General features: G+C 44.6%; 1 protein-coding gene and 1 long non-coding RNA gene across 5 annotated transcripts in view; both read right to left on the bottom strand.

Moving 5' to 3' along the window:
* The window catches only part of LOC6500804 (segmentation protein cap'n'collar), a 38,770-nt gene extending 21,011 nt beyond the window's left edge, over positions 1 to 17,759 (bottom strand). Inside the window, exons 1-4 of one of the 4 annotated variants that reach the window (XM_014911248.3) lie at positions 17,426 to 17,759; positions 14,118 to 14,466; positions 1,906 to 2,187; positions 1,681 to 1,759 (exon numbers count right to left, since the gene is read on the bottom strand). In XM_014911248.3, the coding sequence (XP_014766734.1) occupies positions 1,681 to 1,759; positions 1,906 to 2,187; positions 14,118 to 14,423 (667 nt within the window). In that variant the 5' untranslated portion in view covers positions 14,424 to 14,466; positions 17,426 to 17,759. Of the gene's footprint in view, positions 1 to 1,680; positions 1,760 to 1,905; positions 2,188 to 2,279; positions 2,497 to 6,691; positions 6,911 to 9,628; positions 10,719 to 14,117; positions 14,467 to 17,425 lie in introns of those variants that run through there. The other 3 variants (XM_032449898.2, XM_014911251.3, XM_001953913.4) reach the window with 3 other exon arrangements.
* LOC116654579 lies at positions 10,848 to 13,702 on the bottom strand. Its single transcript, XR_004309811.2, has 3 exons — positions 13,293 to 13,702; positions 11,885 to 12,116; positions 10,848 to 10,943 (listed from the first exon to the last, which is right to left on the bottom strand). It is a non-coding gene; the product is annotated as an uncharacterized LOC116654579 (long non-coding RNA).
* Positions 17,760 to 18,851: the final 1,092 nt, after the last annotated feature.

Raw genomic sequence — 18,851 nt, 5'->3', positions numbered from 1 at the left:
TACAGGGGCTCTGTTTTGGGAGGGTGCACTACTTTCAACTCACCGAAGCTAGCTATTAAGGATGCTTTGCATTGGGAAGGACATCCCCAGATACGCAAAACATCCACCAGCTCCATAACGATAACATTGTTCAAAGGACTCTGATCCATCCTGCCAATAACTTGTTTTATTTACGCGGAGGTGCTGTGCGGAGCTTTTCCTCGACAGCTGACACTTTCTTTCGCGGTTTGACAGCTGATGGCAGTGAACATTAAAAGAGCTGGTCACACTTTCTGCCAAGTCATCCTGGCTCTACGACAAAACTACTCGATTAATCGAAGAACTCTTTCGATAAATGATTAATCTAAACTTTTTTGAAAATTTGAATTCTGAGAGTGCGACTCCAGTTCCTTTATTTTCGACTCCGCCACTGTGTCTGCTTTTGTGGCAAAGAGGAAAAAGGGTCCCCGATAGGCTTATGTGCGGCTTATAGGCCAAAGTACGGGCCTCCGCCCATCCCTCCGACTTCTCCCCCCGCCTGTCATAAGGTACATAGCACTTCTTTCGTTATATATTTATACGTTGCTTATGTAGCTATGTATGTATGTGTGGCGTGTATAGTATTGCTATTGCTATTTTGGCGAATCATGTTTCGTTCATTTTTCAAAAGAAAAATGTTGCACGCATGGCGACGCGACGCGCGGTGGCTGCTACTTTTACTGCCACTGCCACTGCCAACTGCCAGTGGCTCCGGCTCCGGTGGCTCTGGATTTGGATTCGGTTTCGAATCTGCCTCAGAAACCACTCGGTCTCGTGGTCCCATTCCGCCCAGAAAAGGCGGCACGACACGACCCAGTCTCAGACTCAGACGGGTTTCGGCCCCTCGATCCCCGATCCACAATCCCCATCTCCAGCTCCCCTTCTTGGAGTCTTAATAATAATAAAAGTTCGTGTGCGTGTCAAAGTTTGTTTGAAAGGCAACCGTTGGGTTTCCAGGCCAGCAGATTAGCAGCAGCCATCGGGTGTGGGTGGTGTGGCCAGTGGGCTGTGGGTTGCGGATTGTGGACTGTTGGTTGGCTGGTTTCACAAAAAAAAAGCTCATTTTTCTTTTAATTTTCGTGCCTGTCAACTCAAAATGCCTACATTCATTTATAAACGTCTCGAAAATGCACGCACACCCCCACCCCACACACCGAGTGTGTATTAGAGCCTTCCAACCCACCTACCCCCAGGGGTCGCATCAACCCCCACCCCGGTCCAGGATAATCCATTTTCGTTTATATTAGAGCTGCCGCCATTTTTGGAAGGCCATTTTCCCTCGACTTGTTCCGTTCTTTCGTATTGTTATCAGAAATAAGCTTCCTTTCAAGGATAAATGATTGGGTGTTCAGGAATAGATATAGTATTCTATATAATATTGTATTTAGAAGTCTTGGACTGAGTCCTTATCATCCTATACCATCACGGAAGCACTACAATCCCCCATAAAGCAATGCACTTTTATCTTTTGGAAGAAAACGTGTCCAAGTGAATGTCTATTAAATATATACACGTCTGCTTCCCACTAGATCTCCAGCTTATCTTGGGTTATTTTTGAAAGTGAAATTATATTATCCTAGATAAGATATGGCGTCGGCCTCATGTAACCAGTGCAAGATCATATATCTCCATAGTGGACCATCAGAGTGGACCACAACTTACCAGTTTCATTATCGATGGTGAAGGGTATTCCGTTCCACTCATTGGTAATATCCTCCAGAAGGTTCTCGGCGTCCTTGTCCTGGGGATTAGAATGAAAGGTAGATATTAGCAAGGGTGTACAATAGATGGGTGTTAGATAACCGTGAAGAGATCGAGCTAAGGCCTCGGGCCTTTATCTCGCGATGGGTAAATATTGTGAAATTCCATATGTAAATGGCGGGCTACCTTATCTTGCTGAAGCTCCTCCAGAGCTTTCAGCTTCTCAATATCGTCAACGGTGGCGCCAGAGAGCTCGGTGGTCTCGGCGGCGGTGTCCTTCAGGGCGTCTTCGGTGGATTCCGGTCCGAGCGAGGGGTCCGACGACTTGGCCTCCTCCTCCAGGCGGGCCTTGGCCTGGCTGGCGGCGCTGTTGCCGCTGGCATAGGAGGCGTTGATAATCTGCTCCTGGTCGAGGCTGAAGCCCAAGTCCACATCCTGCTTGTACAACACCTCGGCGATCTCACTCTCCTGCAAGGAGGAAGGCAAAGTAAATATTGGTTTTCTTTTAACAAGTGGGATGGGACAACATTCTTCCTAAATTGCTAGCACGAATATCTGACCATTATATCCCTGTGGATAAACACTCGCATTGTCACTTGATCACTTTGCCTTATTTTCAGGACCCTTCACTTCAACAGTCTATCAACAGTCCTTAATTGCACTTTCAGTTCTCACTTCTTGTTTATATGGTATGGTGTGTGGTGTTCTATGCCCGATCTCGATTCGCCAGCGACGTCATCCGCGTTTGTTAGTTCCCAAAGAGAGACTGAAGGCTCCCCGAGTCGAACGAGTCATAGTCCATATGGGGCACGTCGGGCCCCACAACCCACCACCCCCCACCTGCGGCTCTGCTTTACTTTAATGTGATAATGTCGATTTACATTTCGCCCTCTGATAAGTCGGCTATAGATAAAACTTTGTCAGCGTAAAGATATGGAGGGCAGGCGACTTCGGATACCCTAGGATATGATGGGGTTTATTATGGATATTACACCTGAATAGCTTGTCTTAACTATACAAGATCTTAACTATACAATAAAGCCATATATCTTTATCGGATTGAAGTACATGTAAAGGGCTAAGAGACTAGAGATTCTTGGTTGTCTTTACAAAATATAGTTGATCTTGAATAGGTCCTGAAACTAATTCGAATAAGGGCTATAACTTTCTTAGTTAAGTTAGTAAATTGAATATATAGCTAATACTATTTACTTATAAACTTAATAAATAATAAATATAATCCTTAATATTTTACAAAATAATTTAAACATAAATAGAACTAAGAATTAAGAACTTAGATAGATAAATAGAACCGGATTCAAGCCAGAAGCAGTTTGGAGTTTGTAGATTCCTATCAGTTGGCAGATTAGTATCTCAGACCAGTCTCTTAGTTGTATTTCAGAAATATAGTCCCTGCTCTTAAGAGACTTTCAGTAGAAGTTTATGGTACTTGGACCGCCGCCCGGCCAGTTAAGGCCTTAACGAACTGTTAAGCTGGGCGATATACAGCATAGAGCCGTCTGGGGTGCAGGGTGGGCCAATCATAGCCGCTACATATAGATATAGATTCTCTTTGGCAATTTCACAACCGGCCTTATCAGTGCTCCCTTAGCCCGCGGAAACCTCTCGAAAGAGTGCTCGCTCTTTGCCCGCTGATCGATAGTGCCAATCTTATCAATGGCCCATCCCGCCAGCTGCCCCAGCCCAGAGAGTCCAAGAGATATAGTATTTATAACGCTTACTTAAGCACAGAATAGGTGGTGGGATGAGGAGTGGTTCTGCGGAGTAAAGGGAGGTGGAGCACTCTCTTATGGCGTGTTGGCCCCCGGGACTTGTTTACGCCGTGCGCCGTGCACGGCCGGATCTCTTATCGCCCGCCGCGCCACCGCAACACTGTAAACAATATTTTGCGGCTATAAATCGCTGTCTAAGAGCGGCCCGAGACCCCTAGTACACTTGACCAAAAAAAGGGGCTTCGGAAGAGAATCGAGAAATGCGAAAGATCGGTTATGAAGATCTCAAGCCATGTGGAATTCTGCCAATTCACGCAGTCCGGAGAGAAGAGTGACTAAGACGAGGAATTCGAGACCAAATTATAGCGTTAATGATGCATTATTAACGCTGCTGGCCGAAACCACTTTAATCCTTTTCTTTATTTTTTCTGGATTTCTGAATTTCTGGATTTTGGTTATCGCCCACTCCTGCACTCCTGCACTCGCCCGGGGTAAACCCGATTTCTGACTTATGGTCAGGTAGAATGTGGGAATACTTCGTGAGGACTGCGGGGATAATCACAGGATAATAGCCGACATTAGCCAAACAATGGCCATGTTCGGGCGACAGGACTTTTTGATGTTTTAATTAAAAACTTTTTGCCCCTACGACCTTTTTTTTTCATCCATTTTTTGCTTCGTGTGACATTTTCTTGGAGCATTTTCTTTTTTCTTCCCCCCACTCTGGCAGCGAGGCTTTCTTGAAGTTTTCCCTGCACAGTGGCTGCGAAAAGTAATCAATCACTCGGCCCGCCTGTGTGTGTGTGTGAGGGGTGTGTGTGTGTGCGGGACCACGCCTATCTCCTGGATTAGTCAGCAGAATATGGCGGCGGCATCATTGGTCTCTGCTGCCGTCTCCCTCGCTCCCTTCGGCCCTTTCCCGCCGAGAACCCCGGGAAAAGTTCAGGGGTTGGGGCAGCACCAGAACGGACACAGGGGCAGGGGCAGGGGGCAGGGAAATTAAGGGCCACTGTGTTGAGCCCAATCAATTGCTGCCGCACCACCGCTGACAGCGACGCCGGCAGCGGGCAGAGGGCAGCAGCAGCGCCAATTCCCCAGGGAGCACCACATTTTGTATCTTTGTATCTGTATCTGTATCTGTATCTGTATCTTTGTGTGTCGACTGCGCGCTGCGCATGTTCGGTAAAAATGAGCAATTAAACTGAGCAGAGTTCAAGAAGAAGGTCCCGAAAAGCGAATCCTCCCCTGCTGGCATTCGATTATTATTTCTTTTTTTTCCCAAATTTATTTTCCAGGGGGTTGTTCCACTCCGCTCACATGGGTCTTGGTGGGACTACGCGAGTATATAGCCATTTACGGCTCTTGATTGGAAACTCAATTTTTAATTAAACATCAGGGCGAGTCGGGGGGGAACTGGTTTTCAAGTAAAAGTTTTCGTTTTACTTTTCAAACTACATCTTCCGATTCTTACAGTGTAGCCAAAGTTACAGTTCTTATCGGTTAGGGTCGAAAATACATCCTTATCTTGTACTTATAGAAAAAAAAACCGAATAATACGTGACGTTAGTACAAAGGAAATAAAATGCCCATTTTTCAGAAGAATTGGAGATTTTAAACCAGTCTTCTCTCTAGAGAAGAATCTGATCCTTCCAGATCAGATGAGAACATGAAACTAAAGCCTTTAAATACTTTAAAGTTCAATGAACTTTACAATAAACACTCGCATTGAATTTCGCAATTCCTTGGCTCGAAATTTACTAGCTTATTTATGGGCCAGTTGTTATCGCCGGGCCTGGGGAACTCTCTCCCTGACCTTGTAGTTCTCCGCTGTTCTGGGACACGTGGGACGCTCTCGAGACTGTCACATTTGAATGAGAAGAAGCTCGAGCGACTGCCCACTGCTGACAACTTGGAGCGTTGTGATAAGCGGCCGATAAGGAAGCGGGAATCTCGCGCCCCTTACAAAGAGTGTAAGTGGTCTTTGGTTCTTTCTGGGCAGCAACTACTGGACAATCAATCAAGCGGCCGGGCCATCACAATATTGACACTTGTAGCCGTTTTGTGGCGGCAATTAGCCCGCTCACCTGAGCCGATTTACCCGATTTACTTGACCACACAACCCGATTGTCTCTCTGTAATGTGAAACAAAATGCAGGGGCAAGATAAATGACTTACTGATCCTGCAGGGCGGCAAATCATGAAAGTGCTCTCTTCTGGCGAGTGAAAGCAAAAGAAAGTAAGCGGGGCAGCCAGAAAGAATCAAAAGGAAGCCAGGGGAAAGGCTCTCGGCTGAGCTCAGTTTAGCAAGAGTCATTAATAAAGCCTCGGCAAAAGATTTTTCTGATGTCACCTGAACTGACAGCGCGGCACGAACAACGAGCGATCCCAGGCCCCGAGATCACTTCAGTATCTGAGGAATACACACACACAGATACACTCAACTGAAACAGGTACAGATGGAGATCCGGGGCTGGGAGTGAGCAAGTGTGGAGCATATTAATCATGCGCTCGTCAAGCCCTCAGAAGAGTTCGCCGGATTGTGCCACCAACAAAGCGAAAATGTATCCAAGTGTGGTATGCCAGTGCACACTTGTATCTGACGGATTGCTCAAGCCGCCTCAAGTGTCCTGTTTGCGGTTAGCAACCATCCCTTCGTCGGGCCACAGCCTTAATAACAGTTCATTTGTGTCATCCCGGCGATTTGGGCCGGGTCCTGCCCTGCAATTATCAATTTCCAATTCGAACTTTTCATAGTTCATATGCCACCTTATAATCAAAGTGACATCTGAACTTTTTCCTCACTCCTGCACTGAGAGAAGACACTTTAAATTGTGCTTTATTTTGTTCAAAAAAGAATCTAGTCTCTAACTGTTCTTTATCACTGAAATGATCGCAGTTCTGGGCCTAATTAAATTATTGCAAAAACGGTAGTTAATTATGGAAATTATGGAACTTGGTGGGAATCAAAAGTTTAGCAAATAAACAAAAAAAAAAAGCCACAAAATAGGCAGGTATTATATATCCAAGCGAATAGCTTCTTCGCAGCCATTGCTCTTCTGCCTTTGGGAGGGTAATTAAGTGGGAAAATGCAACGTAATTACAGGCAAATTATTTTTCAATTTGCAGGCCATACATATAACTATTTTTTTGCCAACACTCTCTGGCCATGTGAATAGAAAGTTTATTCCCAGTAAACACAGATTAATGGCTAAGAGAAGTAGGAAGCCAGAGACACAGACCGCTAGGTAGATGTGCATATACTTGTACTCCTCGTTGAGACACATTTTTTTTCGATTTTTGGATAACTATTGCTCGATTCGACGACGTAAGAGCTATCGAGAGTTAAAGTTTGATTTCCGCTTGGTATTTCAGAGGGACGACGGTTCGGCGGTGGAACGTATTGACTGAAAATCGGCATAACACAGACTGAAACTTGCGGTGGGCCGCCCCTCGAGAATGTCGGGCCTGATTAGCCCAGCCAGCAGTCTGGAGGGGCCTCCAATAAAAACAATATATTCCCCGATTAAATTCAATTGATAAGGTTTGTTTTGCACGAATTTCGAAAAGTTCAAACCTAGCAACTACAAAAGCAAGGCACTGATAGGGCCCGGTAGTCAGACACGGCCAAGAAATAGATTACTTTATCAGCATTTCGAGATTTGAATTTTGGAGCCAAGTTCTGGCAGATGTTGCGCTTAACAGTGCTCTGTTTCGGGGGGGTCGTGTCTCGGCTAAGTGGTGGAATCATGTCAGCAACAAATGTTGCTGCAGCATGTTGCCCAGTGTGTGGTGAAGAGAGTGTGCTGAATAAGAAGGAAAATTTATATAGTGTGGTGAGTAAAAATGCCGGTAAATCAGCTGTTTTCCCTATTCCAATTGTTTTCCCATTTTCCCCCCCCCCACACACACACACACACACACTAACAAAGCTAAGAAAGTGCAGCATCAGAATGACAGTTAATAAAATTAATAAATTGCAAAAAAAAAAAAAAAAAAGAGTAAAGGGAGCTGATCTTATCACCCGCAAGTAAGTATCTTCCACCTCAAAAAACGAAGTTCAACGAATCTTACTCGCTTTCGGAGAGTTTCAATTCATTCTTCCGAATCGGAGAGGCGAGAGACCGAGAGGCGAGAGACCCAGACCCCAAAATAACACCCAAAAAGCAATAACAAACCGCTGACCATGTATAAAAAAAAAAAAAAACGTAAAAAACGAGCTTTTAAGATTCGCAATTAGCGGAGGTGCGACGGAGAGAAGCGGCAACGAGGTGGACGACATTCAAGAAACTAGAGTTTTAAGCTCCGATCTCCGCCAGAGTCTGGGCCTGTGTGAGTGATGAGGTCACACGCAAACGGCGACCTCCCTTCCCTCCCTCCTCTCTGCCGCTCACACCTGGGAAGTGACACATTGTACACCTGTCCATGGGTTTCGTTCTTTCTTCGGAGAACTAGTTACCTGTGGCCACACTCTTCCATTAGCATATTCTTCGTTTATGGGTTGTAATAATAGAGCTACTAAGGTAGATTCTCGACTGGAAGGTACCTGTTCTTGAGACTCTATACTTTCTACCATAAAATAGCCATCTAAGGCGCCATAGTGTTGCCAAAAACAGAGATATTGGCTTCTAAGCAGAACTACCTGCTCTGCAATTAATGAAAATTAATGAACTGCAATGACTGCACGGAAGCAGCCTTTGTTCTTCGATCGCTGGCAAGATTATGCAATCCGAATGCCGAATTGCGAATTGCATTTAAATAGATCATCGTATCGGATCATAAAGACTCATACTTTATGAGTGCCAGCATGCAACTCGCCTATACATCCCCAAGAACACATCACTTGCGAATTAACAAAAAAAAAAGCATAACACTGAGGCTAAAATAAAACCGTCATCGGCCGAAATGGAAAACATTCGTGACATGGGATGGGAGTGGAGAATAAATCGAAAATAACACAAAGTTAGTCATCTCTCCTGGCTCTGGCAGCACATCTCTCTCAGTATCAGACTCAGTCGCAGTCGCAGTCTCCTTCTGGCCAAGTATAAATATTTATGCACATTTAAATTGCAATTTGTGAAAAAAAAACGCACAACAGCAAAGTATAAAAAATACAAAACAAATAATAAAATCGCGGCCAGCACAGCCAGCCGCTGTTGCTGACACTCAGAATTCAATTTTTCGTTAAATTTTATAAAAAAATAAACTCGGACATATCTGAATATCTAATTATAAGACATTACAGATACATATCTGGAGAATCAGATACTAAAATTGCACTGGCAATGCCTCCATAAATACTTTAATTCTTCTACAGTCTGGACAGCAATTAATAAATTATATTTAAATTTAAAAATGAATTTAAAGCTTAAATGTTAAATTGCTGCTGGATGCTTGCGAATGTGAGCTCCGAGGCCGAAAAATGGAGAAAGTTGTGGCGCAGAGACCCGTAGCTCTGAACGAAACAAAGAAAATTGCGTATTACCCCGAAAATAGGAGGCCCTGAAGGTAGAGGCTTTTCCTCAACTGCCATCTAAAAACCACAAATAAAATAAGAGTATTTAGTTAATAGATTCATAGTGATTTTAGGTATGGAACTAACCTACTTAGAAGCCCGGAAAAGCATGCTTTTTGACCAACTATCCTCTGGCAACCCAGTCATGCTGATGTGCAAACAGAACAACACCCCTTATCACCATTATTGGCACTGATAAGCTGCAAAATCCGGCAGAGTCACCCGACCAGCTGGCAAACAGAAAGCTGAAATCTGAATATCGATTGGATTTTAGGGGAAACCACAATAAACTATAATTATATAGAAAGCCAAGAGCTCTGCGAGCCACGAAGAGTCTAAAAAAAGTGGACAAATCAAACGGTCTGACGGTCCGGAATGGGTCAAGCCGGGGGTCCACCAGTCCTCCTCATTAGCAATGCAAAGCGCTTTCGAGTTTGATAATGAGAACTGGCGAAAAATAAACATGGCAGGTATACATAGCTATAGCGACTAGGTACAGCACTGGCCCACTCTGCAGGTGGTGCCATTCTAGTGCTTCGAGGGCTCCTAATCACCCAAATCACCTTCAGCGATGACTTATAGTGGTCCCGACCTATTTCATGCTCCGGGGGAAGACAGGGGAGTTTAGTATTTTAGGATTTTTAGCCAGAGGCAGTAGTGTTACCTCCTCGAATCCTCCGACCTCCACCTCGTTGGCGAAGCTGGCACAGCCGAACGGCTCGTCGGTGGTCAGACCCTCGACCTCACAGGCGTTGGCCACTCCGGCGGCTATTTCCGCATCTTCGTCATCTACCTCCTCCTCGCCGAACAGCCGTCCCAGGTAGAGACTGTCCTCCACCACGTCGTCCGAGTTGTTCTCCACAGTCTGGCTGCCCTGATTGCTGGGATGGGGGGTGCTGTCGTTGAGGGCGGCTGTGCTGTGGGGCGTGGCGCTTCCTCCCGTGAAGCCATGGAGGAGCGCCGCCAGGCTGAGATCCAGGTGAGAGCTGTTGGGGGCCTGTTGCTGGCCGTCCTTCAGAGGTAGGTTGGCGTACGGACTGGACTGCAGCGGCAGGTCGTTGTAGTCATGGAGATCGGCCAGGTTCTGCTCCCAGATGGAGCGCTGGTCCTGCAGCAGGTGCGGCGAGAGGAAGATGTCCAGCTCCGGAGTGGGACGCAGTAGCGAGTGATTCGCATTTCCGGCTGCCAGGGAGGTGGTGTCGATGTGGATTTCCCCCAGGGACGACCCACTGGACGCTCCGCCCGTGGAGGACGAGCCAGAGGCCGTCCCAGCAGCCCCAGCACCACTGCTCTGCATGTCCTGCAGGGCGGCCGTCTGGACACTGCTGTTTCCGGTCGTGTTGTGCAGGTTCATCACGAAGGTGCTGCCGTTGAAGCTCTTCGGCAGCTTGTACTCGCCCACTCCGTTCCCCAGGCCCTCCATGGAGGGGTCCACCAAGTTCAGCAGATCCTCGATCCGGGGACTGAGGCCTTTGCGATTGCCATAGGGATTCTGGTCCATGTCCAGACGGTGGACGGTGCGCAGCATCTCCAGCTCCCAGCCATCGCCATGGGAGCCCAGTTCCAGCTGCGAGTCCCAGCGGTGGAGCAAGTAGTCCGGGTTGTACTGCAGCAGGCTCAGGGCCAGAGCCAGTTGCAGCATTTTCATAGCGTATGACTTTTTATTTGAGATCATTCTGTTGCCGTTCGTGAGCTATTCGAACGAGATGTGGGTGTGGGGGTGTGTGGGTGTGTGGGTGTCCACCCGCCTCCGCCACCACCTCCTCCTCCTCCGTTGCTGCGTGTGCTGTTGTTCTCCGTCTCCGTCCCGGACAACAGCTCTGTGGCTGCGCCGTCCGGGATCGCTGCGTTCAATGACGTCTCCTTGCCCCGCCTTCCGCCTCCGCCTCCGCCTCCGTAACGCTTCGAGTCCAAAATCTGCGCCGCCTGCAGTTTCCAATGTTCTTCGCTTTTAATTGATGGCCGTCCTCGGGCTCTTTCTGTAAGCAGAACAAGATGTGACAACAAATAGAATGGAATTAGTGGAAAAACAATTTGTGAGGCGTATCTGGGAGGCAGTGGGTGGTGTGGGGGATGGAGATGTTGCAGTCTGAATATTGGCTTTTGTGGCGAGTGGTTCGGCCTTTGTGATCGACCTTCGCTATTATATTTTATAGAGACTTTAAGCTTGAGGAAATGCATGACCAGAAAGTTGAGTTTCCGGAAATCCTAATAGTTCTAAGTTATTTAAGGACATGCTAAGACTCTATAGAGAGTTAGAGGAAGAATTTAGTATTTTTTGAAGCCAAAAGACTACCGGAAGAATAGGTTTCCGGTTTCTTCTCGCTGACCTCTAGGCACCTCTGATTAAGTCTCTTTTTCACGGACATCCGAGCAGGTCAGGTAACTATCAGAATGCGAATTTCCCCGAAAACAGCTTCTGCAGTGTCTGCGACGCAGTTCGGATGCCCCCTCAACTCAACAGCAGGCCCAGCAGACAATCCACCCACAGACCCACGCCCAGCCAAGAACCGGGGGCGGGGAGGAAGGAATGACCCAGACCCAGCCGCCGCCGACTGTGAACTTGAACTTGTTCAAGGTCTCTCGAATGTGCGCACTGCGAAGTGAAGAACCCAACCCAAGGACGGCCGGCCAAAAAAAAAAAAAAAAAACAAAAAAAAAAAGAAAAGTGTCAGAGGCGCGTTAGAGACCTGGCTGAGATATAAAGGCCTGATTTCTTTGTTTCCGCCGATAATCGATAATCGGCCAGGATGGAATTAATAATGGAAATTAATGGAAATTGAATAATGAATAAAAAAAAATAAAATTAGCTCAGACGGGTTGAGAATTCGGGAAATTTTCAATGAATGACTGCTGAGGTGGGAGCGAGAGCAAGGGTGTGTGTAGGTGCGACAGAGAGCGAGAGGAAGAGTGCACTCACCTTTTGGGTCCAGCAGTGTGTGCGTTTTTTGGGCCAGATGATGGGTGCTGCTGACTACAAACGGTAAAATGCTGCGACGCAGTAAGGTGCTCCTTCTCCTTCTTGTTGCTGTTGCTTTTGCTGGACAATGGCGTATGGTTTATTGTTTACCCTTTCACACCCCCGGCTTTCTTGCAGGGGAGAGTTTATTTGTTTATATTTCACTTTCTTTCTTCACTTTCCGAATAAGTAGCTGTAAAACACGCATTCTTTTTTTATTCACATTGAAAATTAGAGAAGATTTCACATTATGAGCGAATGTGTGTGTGTGTGTGTGTTTGTGTCCTTGAACTTCCTCGCCGGACTTTCTTTTTCCCCCTCCTGCCCCTCCTGGTATTTGATCAATTTAATTTCACGTCCGAGAGCTTCCCCAACTGCCCTTTCTACGCACTTTCCGTGTGTGTGTGTTAGCCGCATGGTGAAATCGTCATTTGTTTTAAACAAAAATATTTTCGCTTTCTTGTTTTTTGCACTGTGCCTAATATTTTTCTTCGTGTTCCGCCTGCCCACCGCGCTTTATTTCTTTGTTTGCTTTTATCGCCCCATTCTCGAGTGTCTGACTCACGCACACACACACACACACATATATATGAGCAGAACTGCTGTTTTTTCTTGCCAATTCTGTCTTCGATTGTGCTTTGTTGGTAACAAAAACGACTGCATTTAATTAAATGCAAAATGATTTAACTTTTATGAAATTACACACACACACACAGGCACACAGGCGCAGACGAGAACTCTAGCGCTCGCAAACTGCCACGCTCGGAAGCTTCGAGAATATCCAGAGAACAACTTTGTAATTAGCTACCGGCGGCGACGGTGGCGGTATTTCAGATTTCAACCTTTGTATCAACAATTTATTTATCAAATCGCCTAGCTCTGGTTGCGCTTTTTCTCGGCTGGCGGCGGTGGCTCTTCTTCTTCATCTTCACCTCGGGCTGCAGTGTCAGCTGAGCGTGCAAATCTCAAAAGAGAGAGAGAGAGGCGCGAGCGAGAGGGTGCTATGGCTGAATAACTGTTGTTGCTAGCCTGTTGGTCGCGCCACCAGCCACCACCGCCACAATGAGTTGCACTATTTTGTGGGGCATGCCACATAACTGTCGATTTGTGCAATTGGCCCCCCCAAAAGGTCTAACTACACTTTTCATTCCATGTTCCGGCAAGCTCTCACTCACACACACACACTCGAAACGCGACACAATCCGCCGCCTGTACTTCGCACTTTTACGCGTCCCCTTTCACTGTTATTTTTTTCTTGCGAAATTATCGCCCGCGTCTGCTGTGCTTCACTGTTTATTTGATTTTATTTGAAGTACGTGGTGCGTTGGGGCGGCGTGTTTGCAAAGCTTTCGCGAATTATTTTCCCCACCTGAGCAGTTGTTTAGCGCGTTGTCGATTTAAGTTTGACGACAATAACAGATTAGGGTTGTCGAAGCAGCAGAAAACTTTTGCAGTAGTGTTGCAAAAAACGTATTTTTCATTTCAGTGCTGTAAAACGTCACACAGAATAATGTAAGGCAAGGGTTGTTGTATTGGGTAAAGGGAAAACCGTAACTTAAATTTGGCACCATTGGCCTATTTTGCATAAAATATTGAAATATTTTATTTCATGAATTCTTTTTTATTTGTATTAAGCTTTAAGCAGTGTTAGAAATAATATAGAAACATTGCCATGTCACCTAACAGCCACCTAACAGGCTGTTAGCGCCCTGTAAATTTCAATTCACCACAGTAAAGCTCAACATTGCAAAAACTCACCACGAGTCCATTCAAAAGAATTTAAATATTAAAAATATAAATTAAACTTACCGTTTGGATTCATAAATTAACTTAATTCTAAACTTTTACCTCTAAGACAATCTTGTACTAAATTAACATTAAATATCTAAGATCTAAGTAGTTTGAATTTGTTATTTGTGTTATTTGTGGTAGAATTTTTAGTAACTTAGTAAGTTTCATAGTACTATTAATCGGCATATTTACTTAATAAAATTACTGATCTATCACAATGAGACTCGTCCACAATGCTGCAACTTTGAATATTTCATTACATTGAAGGGATAGCCCTCCTCTACCTTCCACAAATATTAATTGAGATTGATGGAACCAATACCCAGATATAAAGGACAATCCGTCGACGACTGCTGTGCTGGCAATTTGAAAAAAAAACGCAATTCGTCGCCCCTCTACTTACCAGGGTGGTGAAGTCGAAGCCGTTGCGCCAGTTATTTTGGCGGTTACCTGGGGTCGTCGAGAGGGGCGTGGGCGGGGTCTCCAGAAAGGTCGGGGTCGTCGGGACGATGGCCAGAACGGCGGGCGTGGAGGCCACCGTGGGCTTGATCAATTTGGCCAGCTTCGAGGGGGGTCCGATGGGCACCCGGACCGTGACCTTTTTCTTGGGCCCGGGGATCGGGTCCAACTGGGTCTGGGCGTAGGCGTCCTCGATCTCCTTGGCCGGGGACAAGGATTGCATCCGGGGCAGGTCCTCCAAGTCAATCATGATGGCTAATCAGTCGGCACAAAATGGTAATTCGAAATGTCAACTGAAAGAGAAGCGCCAGACATAAAGATAAAGAGGGCTTCGGGTAAGAATGATTCATGGAGGAAGCTATTATCTTCTAGTTCTGGGTATAGTTAAAAATTTAACTTCTAAATATGCAAGACCACGCTCTTCTTATCAAGTTTTCACTGTAAGTCCGCTATAAAACACTGATAAGTCGACTTCGATTGGCGGAATTCTAAATCGAGATACAGCCCAAATGGTTTGTTTATTCCCTGATTGGGACCTGTTTATGGGACAGATTACAGTCCACACAGTCGCACGGAATCGGCCGCTGATAAGTACAGTGAACGCCCAACATAGCAACAACAACAACGGTTAGGCCAGGTGATAAGCGAGTTGAGCTGGCAGTTGCCAACTATCGATTAATACCCGAAAGCAGGTATATTCGCTATCAGTTACCATAAAATTTTTCCCAAAGGAATTAGCCCTGTACAGTGAACACAGGCTAATAGAGCATGCAAATTACATCAGCCAATGATTAGGAAACTGCTTTTTCCGATTAGATTGTAGGCCGTAAATGAATCGAAATACTAACGACCGTAGTTGTGATAAGTTACGGCTGGAAGTTCTGCAGATTCCACGGAGGGATTCCCTCTGGAATGGTTCCTATTGTTCTAGGACTATCTTATCAATGAACTCATTTAAATAGGCCCATCAACTACTATTTTTAACCTTTTACGGTTTATCTAAAAAATAACAATCCACTTAGATTCCGAGTTACACTATCTTCGCTATCTTCATTATCTCTGTTTATGAAGACCACCCAAAGGGGCCAAGAGTCGTTAAATTTCCATGCTTCCACCTATTAATAATAGTTCAGATGGACCTTACGCAAAGGTTATTATAGGTTTTCTGGGAAATCGCGCTCCAAACAGTCGGAATTAACAGTTCGGAAACGCTGAGATTTGCGGCTTTAAGGCCCGTGACTCACGAAATGTGCGAAGAAATAAAACTAGTACAATGGCAAGTACAGAAACAAGTCGAGTCAATGGAAGCGATCTTCGGACTGAGATCTTTACCTATTTTTTGGAAAGAAGAGACACTTGGCCAGGGGACCGTTGTTGTTTAAAACCAAACTGGAAATGAAAGTTTTAGTTGTAGAACTGTCTATCTTTATTAAATTCCCATATTAAACTAGTTTTGTTATAAAGTAACTCTTATGGAATCAAGGTGCTTTTCCAACTCAAATCGAGAATAAATGACAAGGGGACTAACAAGGGAATTAAGCTTAAAAACAGTACTTAATTGGTAGTGTTTTGTAACAGGTAATTTTGTTGTCAACTAGGACTTTCAAGTTCAGATTCTTCAAATAGGAAGATTCTTCTCTTAAACTCCGAAATCTTAAAGATTCTTAGACTCCAATTTGTGCAAATCATGGTGTATTTGGTATTAATATTTTTAAACAGTGAAATCACAATGCAAACTTGGCTATATCGAACGGTTTTTTCCCCGAATCCAAGTCAACATTGCAAATCTGTTCGACCCGAGAAAAAATAAATAAAAAAACAAAACCAGTTTTTTATGGCAATACTCTGGCAAGAGGAAGATGCGCTTTCTTCTGAAGTTGGGCATAGTTTTAAAAAACAATAGTATAACAGGGAATACCTTGAAATCAGATTAAAAAAAGTCAAATAAAGACTGTGATTTTCTAACTAAAGTGCTTGACTTGACTGGAATTCTATATAGTCTCTGATAATTACTCCTCTATTATTGCATAATTTTGAAACAAAGCTAGGGTATTGTTGGCTTCGTAGCTTATATAAGCCAATTTTCCGGGCCTGTTTTTAATAAATACTTTCTTGTTGTTGTCGCTTAAACGCCTTGACGCAAATTATAATTTGAATATTCCGCGCTGGGCATAATTAAAGATCAGAAAGTACGAGAAAAAATGCGAGATGTAAATACTATATAGAAAACAAATAAGCAAAGTTCAAAACAAGCCTTGTCTGGGATGATATCGGGTATTCTGAGGTGAACACATATTGATTTAAGCAATCACCTGTCAAAGTGGCATCAACAGGTGAGTGAAATTGGAGAGAATAAAGAAAATAAACCCGGAATAGCAATATTTCGTGACAAAGTCTTTTAAGATGAAGACGATTTTAATAATAGACTGGGGGTCAATCGAGGGATTATAATGATATGGATTCAATTCTCTGGAGCGTGAACTGAGGTCTCAAATTTTCAACATTATTTAATTCTTCCGCGCCTTGTGGAGGCTCCATTATCATTATCATTACCAGCCACACACACACACACTGTCACACACGCAGACACACACAAATGTGAAATTCTCTCGAACTTTTAATGTAAATATTTATTTTTAACACATGATTTTGTTGTTGGGGCCGCCAAAGAGACGATTGAAGGGTCCAAAGAGCGCCAAAGTCGGCGGAGAGAGCGCCACATTGATGACCACATGCCGGGTGCTGTGTGCGAAATATACAAATATTGTTTTTTCACAAAATTTCCACAGAAATGGATACGAAAAGCAATTAAACTATTTGCCAAATGCGAGAGGGAGAGCAGGCACTTCTGCTACCGACCAAATTTACTATTAAATTTAACTTTTTGATTGGACCGAGCACTACACAGGAAATTATTTTCAATTTGTTCTAAAGTATTTGCTTTTTTTCACTTAAGAACCACACCCAATTCTAAAAGATAGTTCCTTTAGTTTCCATTTTAAGACTGTCCTTTGGAGGATTGTTTGTATTTTCTTTCAGTGCATTCACACGCGCACTAACACACACACACACACACACACACAGAGAACTCATTTTCACGGGGGGCGGTAGAGAGAACTCGGCGGGTTTAACGACGCAATTGTTGTGGCCCCTTTCAACTGGGCGGAATTAAATGTAATTATTTCGACTATTGTGGCCTGCTGATGTTCTTTTATTTGTTTTTTTTTTATTTGGCTTGTCGCTTCACTTTACCTAGGATCTGCTGCTTGTTGTTTATTGCTTTAACAGCTTTAACAGCTTGTGGTTTTGGTTTTTAAACACTGTTTTTGAAAAACGCGCCACTCTCGCACACTTTTTGTTGTCTGGGACTTTGCCAAAGAGAGATATTACGTATACGCCGTGGGCAACACGAAAGCATGCCACGCACTTAAGAGCAGCGATATCAGCTGGGCTGGTTTGGTTTGGTGAAAGAGCGGTCTGGCAGGTGGGGAGCAAACAGGTGAGACGGGTAGCGAGCGGGAGCAAGCGAGTAGATGGGCGATTGTAATTGACTGAACGGCTGTTGAAAAAACACTGAAAAGCCGACGACTGACAAAGTTGACTTCAGCTGTTTGCGTCGGCGGCCGAACGCGATATAGGAGAGAGCGATATGGGAGGTGGCCGGCAGGGCCGGGGAGGGACCAGCCGGAGAGCAGAATCGTCGAACGCCGCCTGATAAAAGCGAGCAGATAGTGCAGGGCAAGCGGAGCGTACAAGTGCGATGCCTCAGCTGATACCCGCCGGCCAGCGCCGACGACTATGCGCTTTTCGGCTTATTAGTTGTTTGTTTTTGTTGCTTTATTGTACCAGGCGCGTGTGACAGCTTCCTAATTGATCAATCATAGCACCTGTGCCAGCTGTGTGCCATTCAAGCTCGGTATGATGATCGTTAAAAGGTGAAATCTTCGCAAGACGCCGGCTATTCTTGACGGCCATGACTCAAGTTGTTATCGCAACTTGGCCATTAGAGTTGAGGCCTCATTGATAGCTGATTGATACTTGCGGTGTGACCAATTCCACATTTGAGTAGGGCAGTGTTACCAGATAGCAATCAGGCTTAAGCTAACCTAAATAATTTTCAGTTTAACTCTAGTAGCTAAATTAATATAAAATCAAAACAAAATTGGTTGCCAACTTAAAAGTTCTATTAAAAATTTATACGAAAAAGCAAATACAACAATATGATAAGATTAAAATTAGAGTGTTGCTGCGGAAATACTATTGATTTTAGTTCGATTTTCATTTTCAATAAACGTTTTACCAAAAAACCAAAAAAATACGAATGCCTTTGGACCGATTACTGGCTTAGTTTGTCTCTTCTATGAATGGAATAGTGATTAATCGCTTGAGTAATAATTTTCCAGGCAGGTATACTTCTATCCTAGAAGAAAATCAATAAACCAACCAAACTGATAACCAAATCAGATGGCATTTCCGGGGCTCCTTGCGTTAAATTTCTAGCCCACGCCCTCGTCATTAGCAAGTTCTACGAGTCCCAAACAATACAGCCGAGAGTGCAAAGCAATTGATATGAAATATTACACCATATTTCTATCAAAATCTATTATATGGTTTTATCGCAGCCATTTTTCTTTTATATTGAACCAGTGATAAAATGCGAAAGGACGCTGAAACGAAA

The sequence above is a fragment of the Drosophila ananassae genome, chromosome 2L (genome assembly GCF_017639315.1).
Source record: "Drosophila ananassae strain 14024-0371.13 chromosome 2L, ASM1763931v2, whole genome shotgun sequence".
NCBI lineage: Eukaryota > Metazoa > Arthropoda > Insecta > Diptera > Drosophilidae > Drosophila > Drosophila ananassae.
Note: the sequence above shows the minus strand (reverse complement) of the source record. Positions and strands in the feature narration are given on the sequence as shown.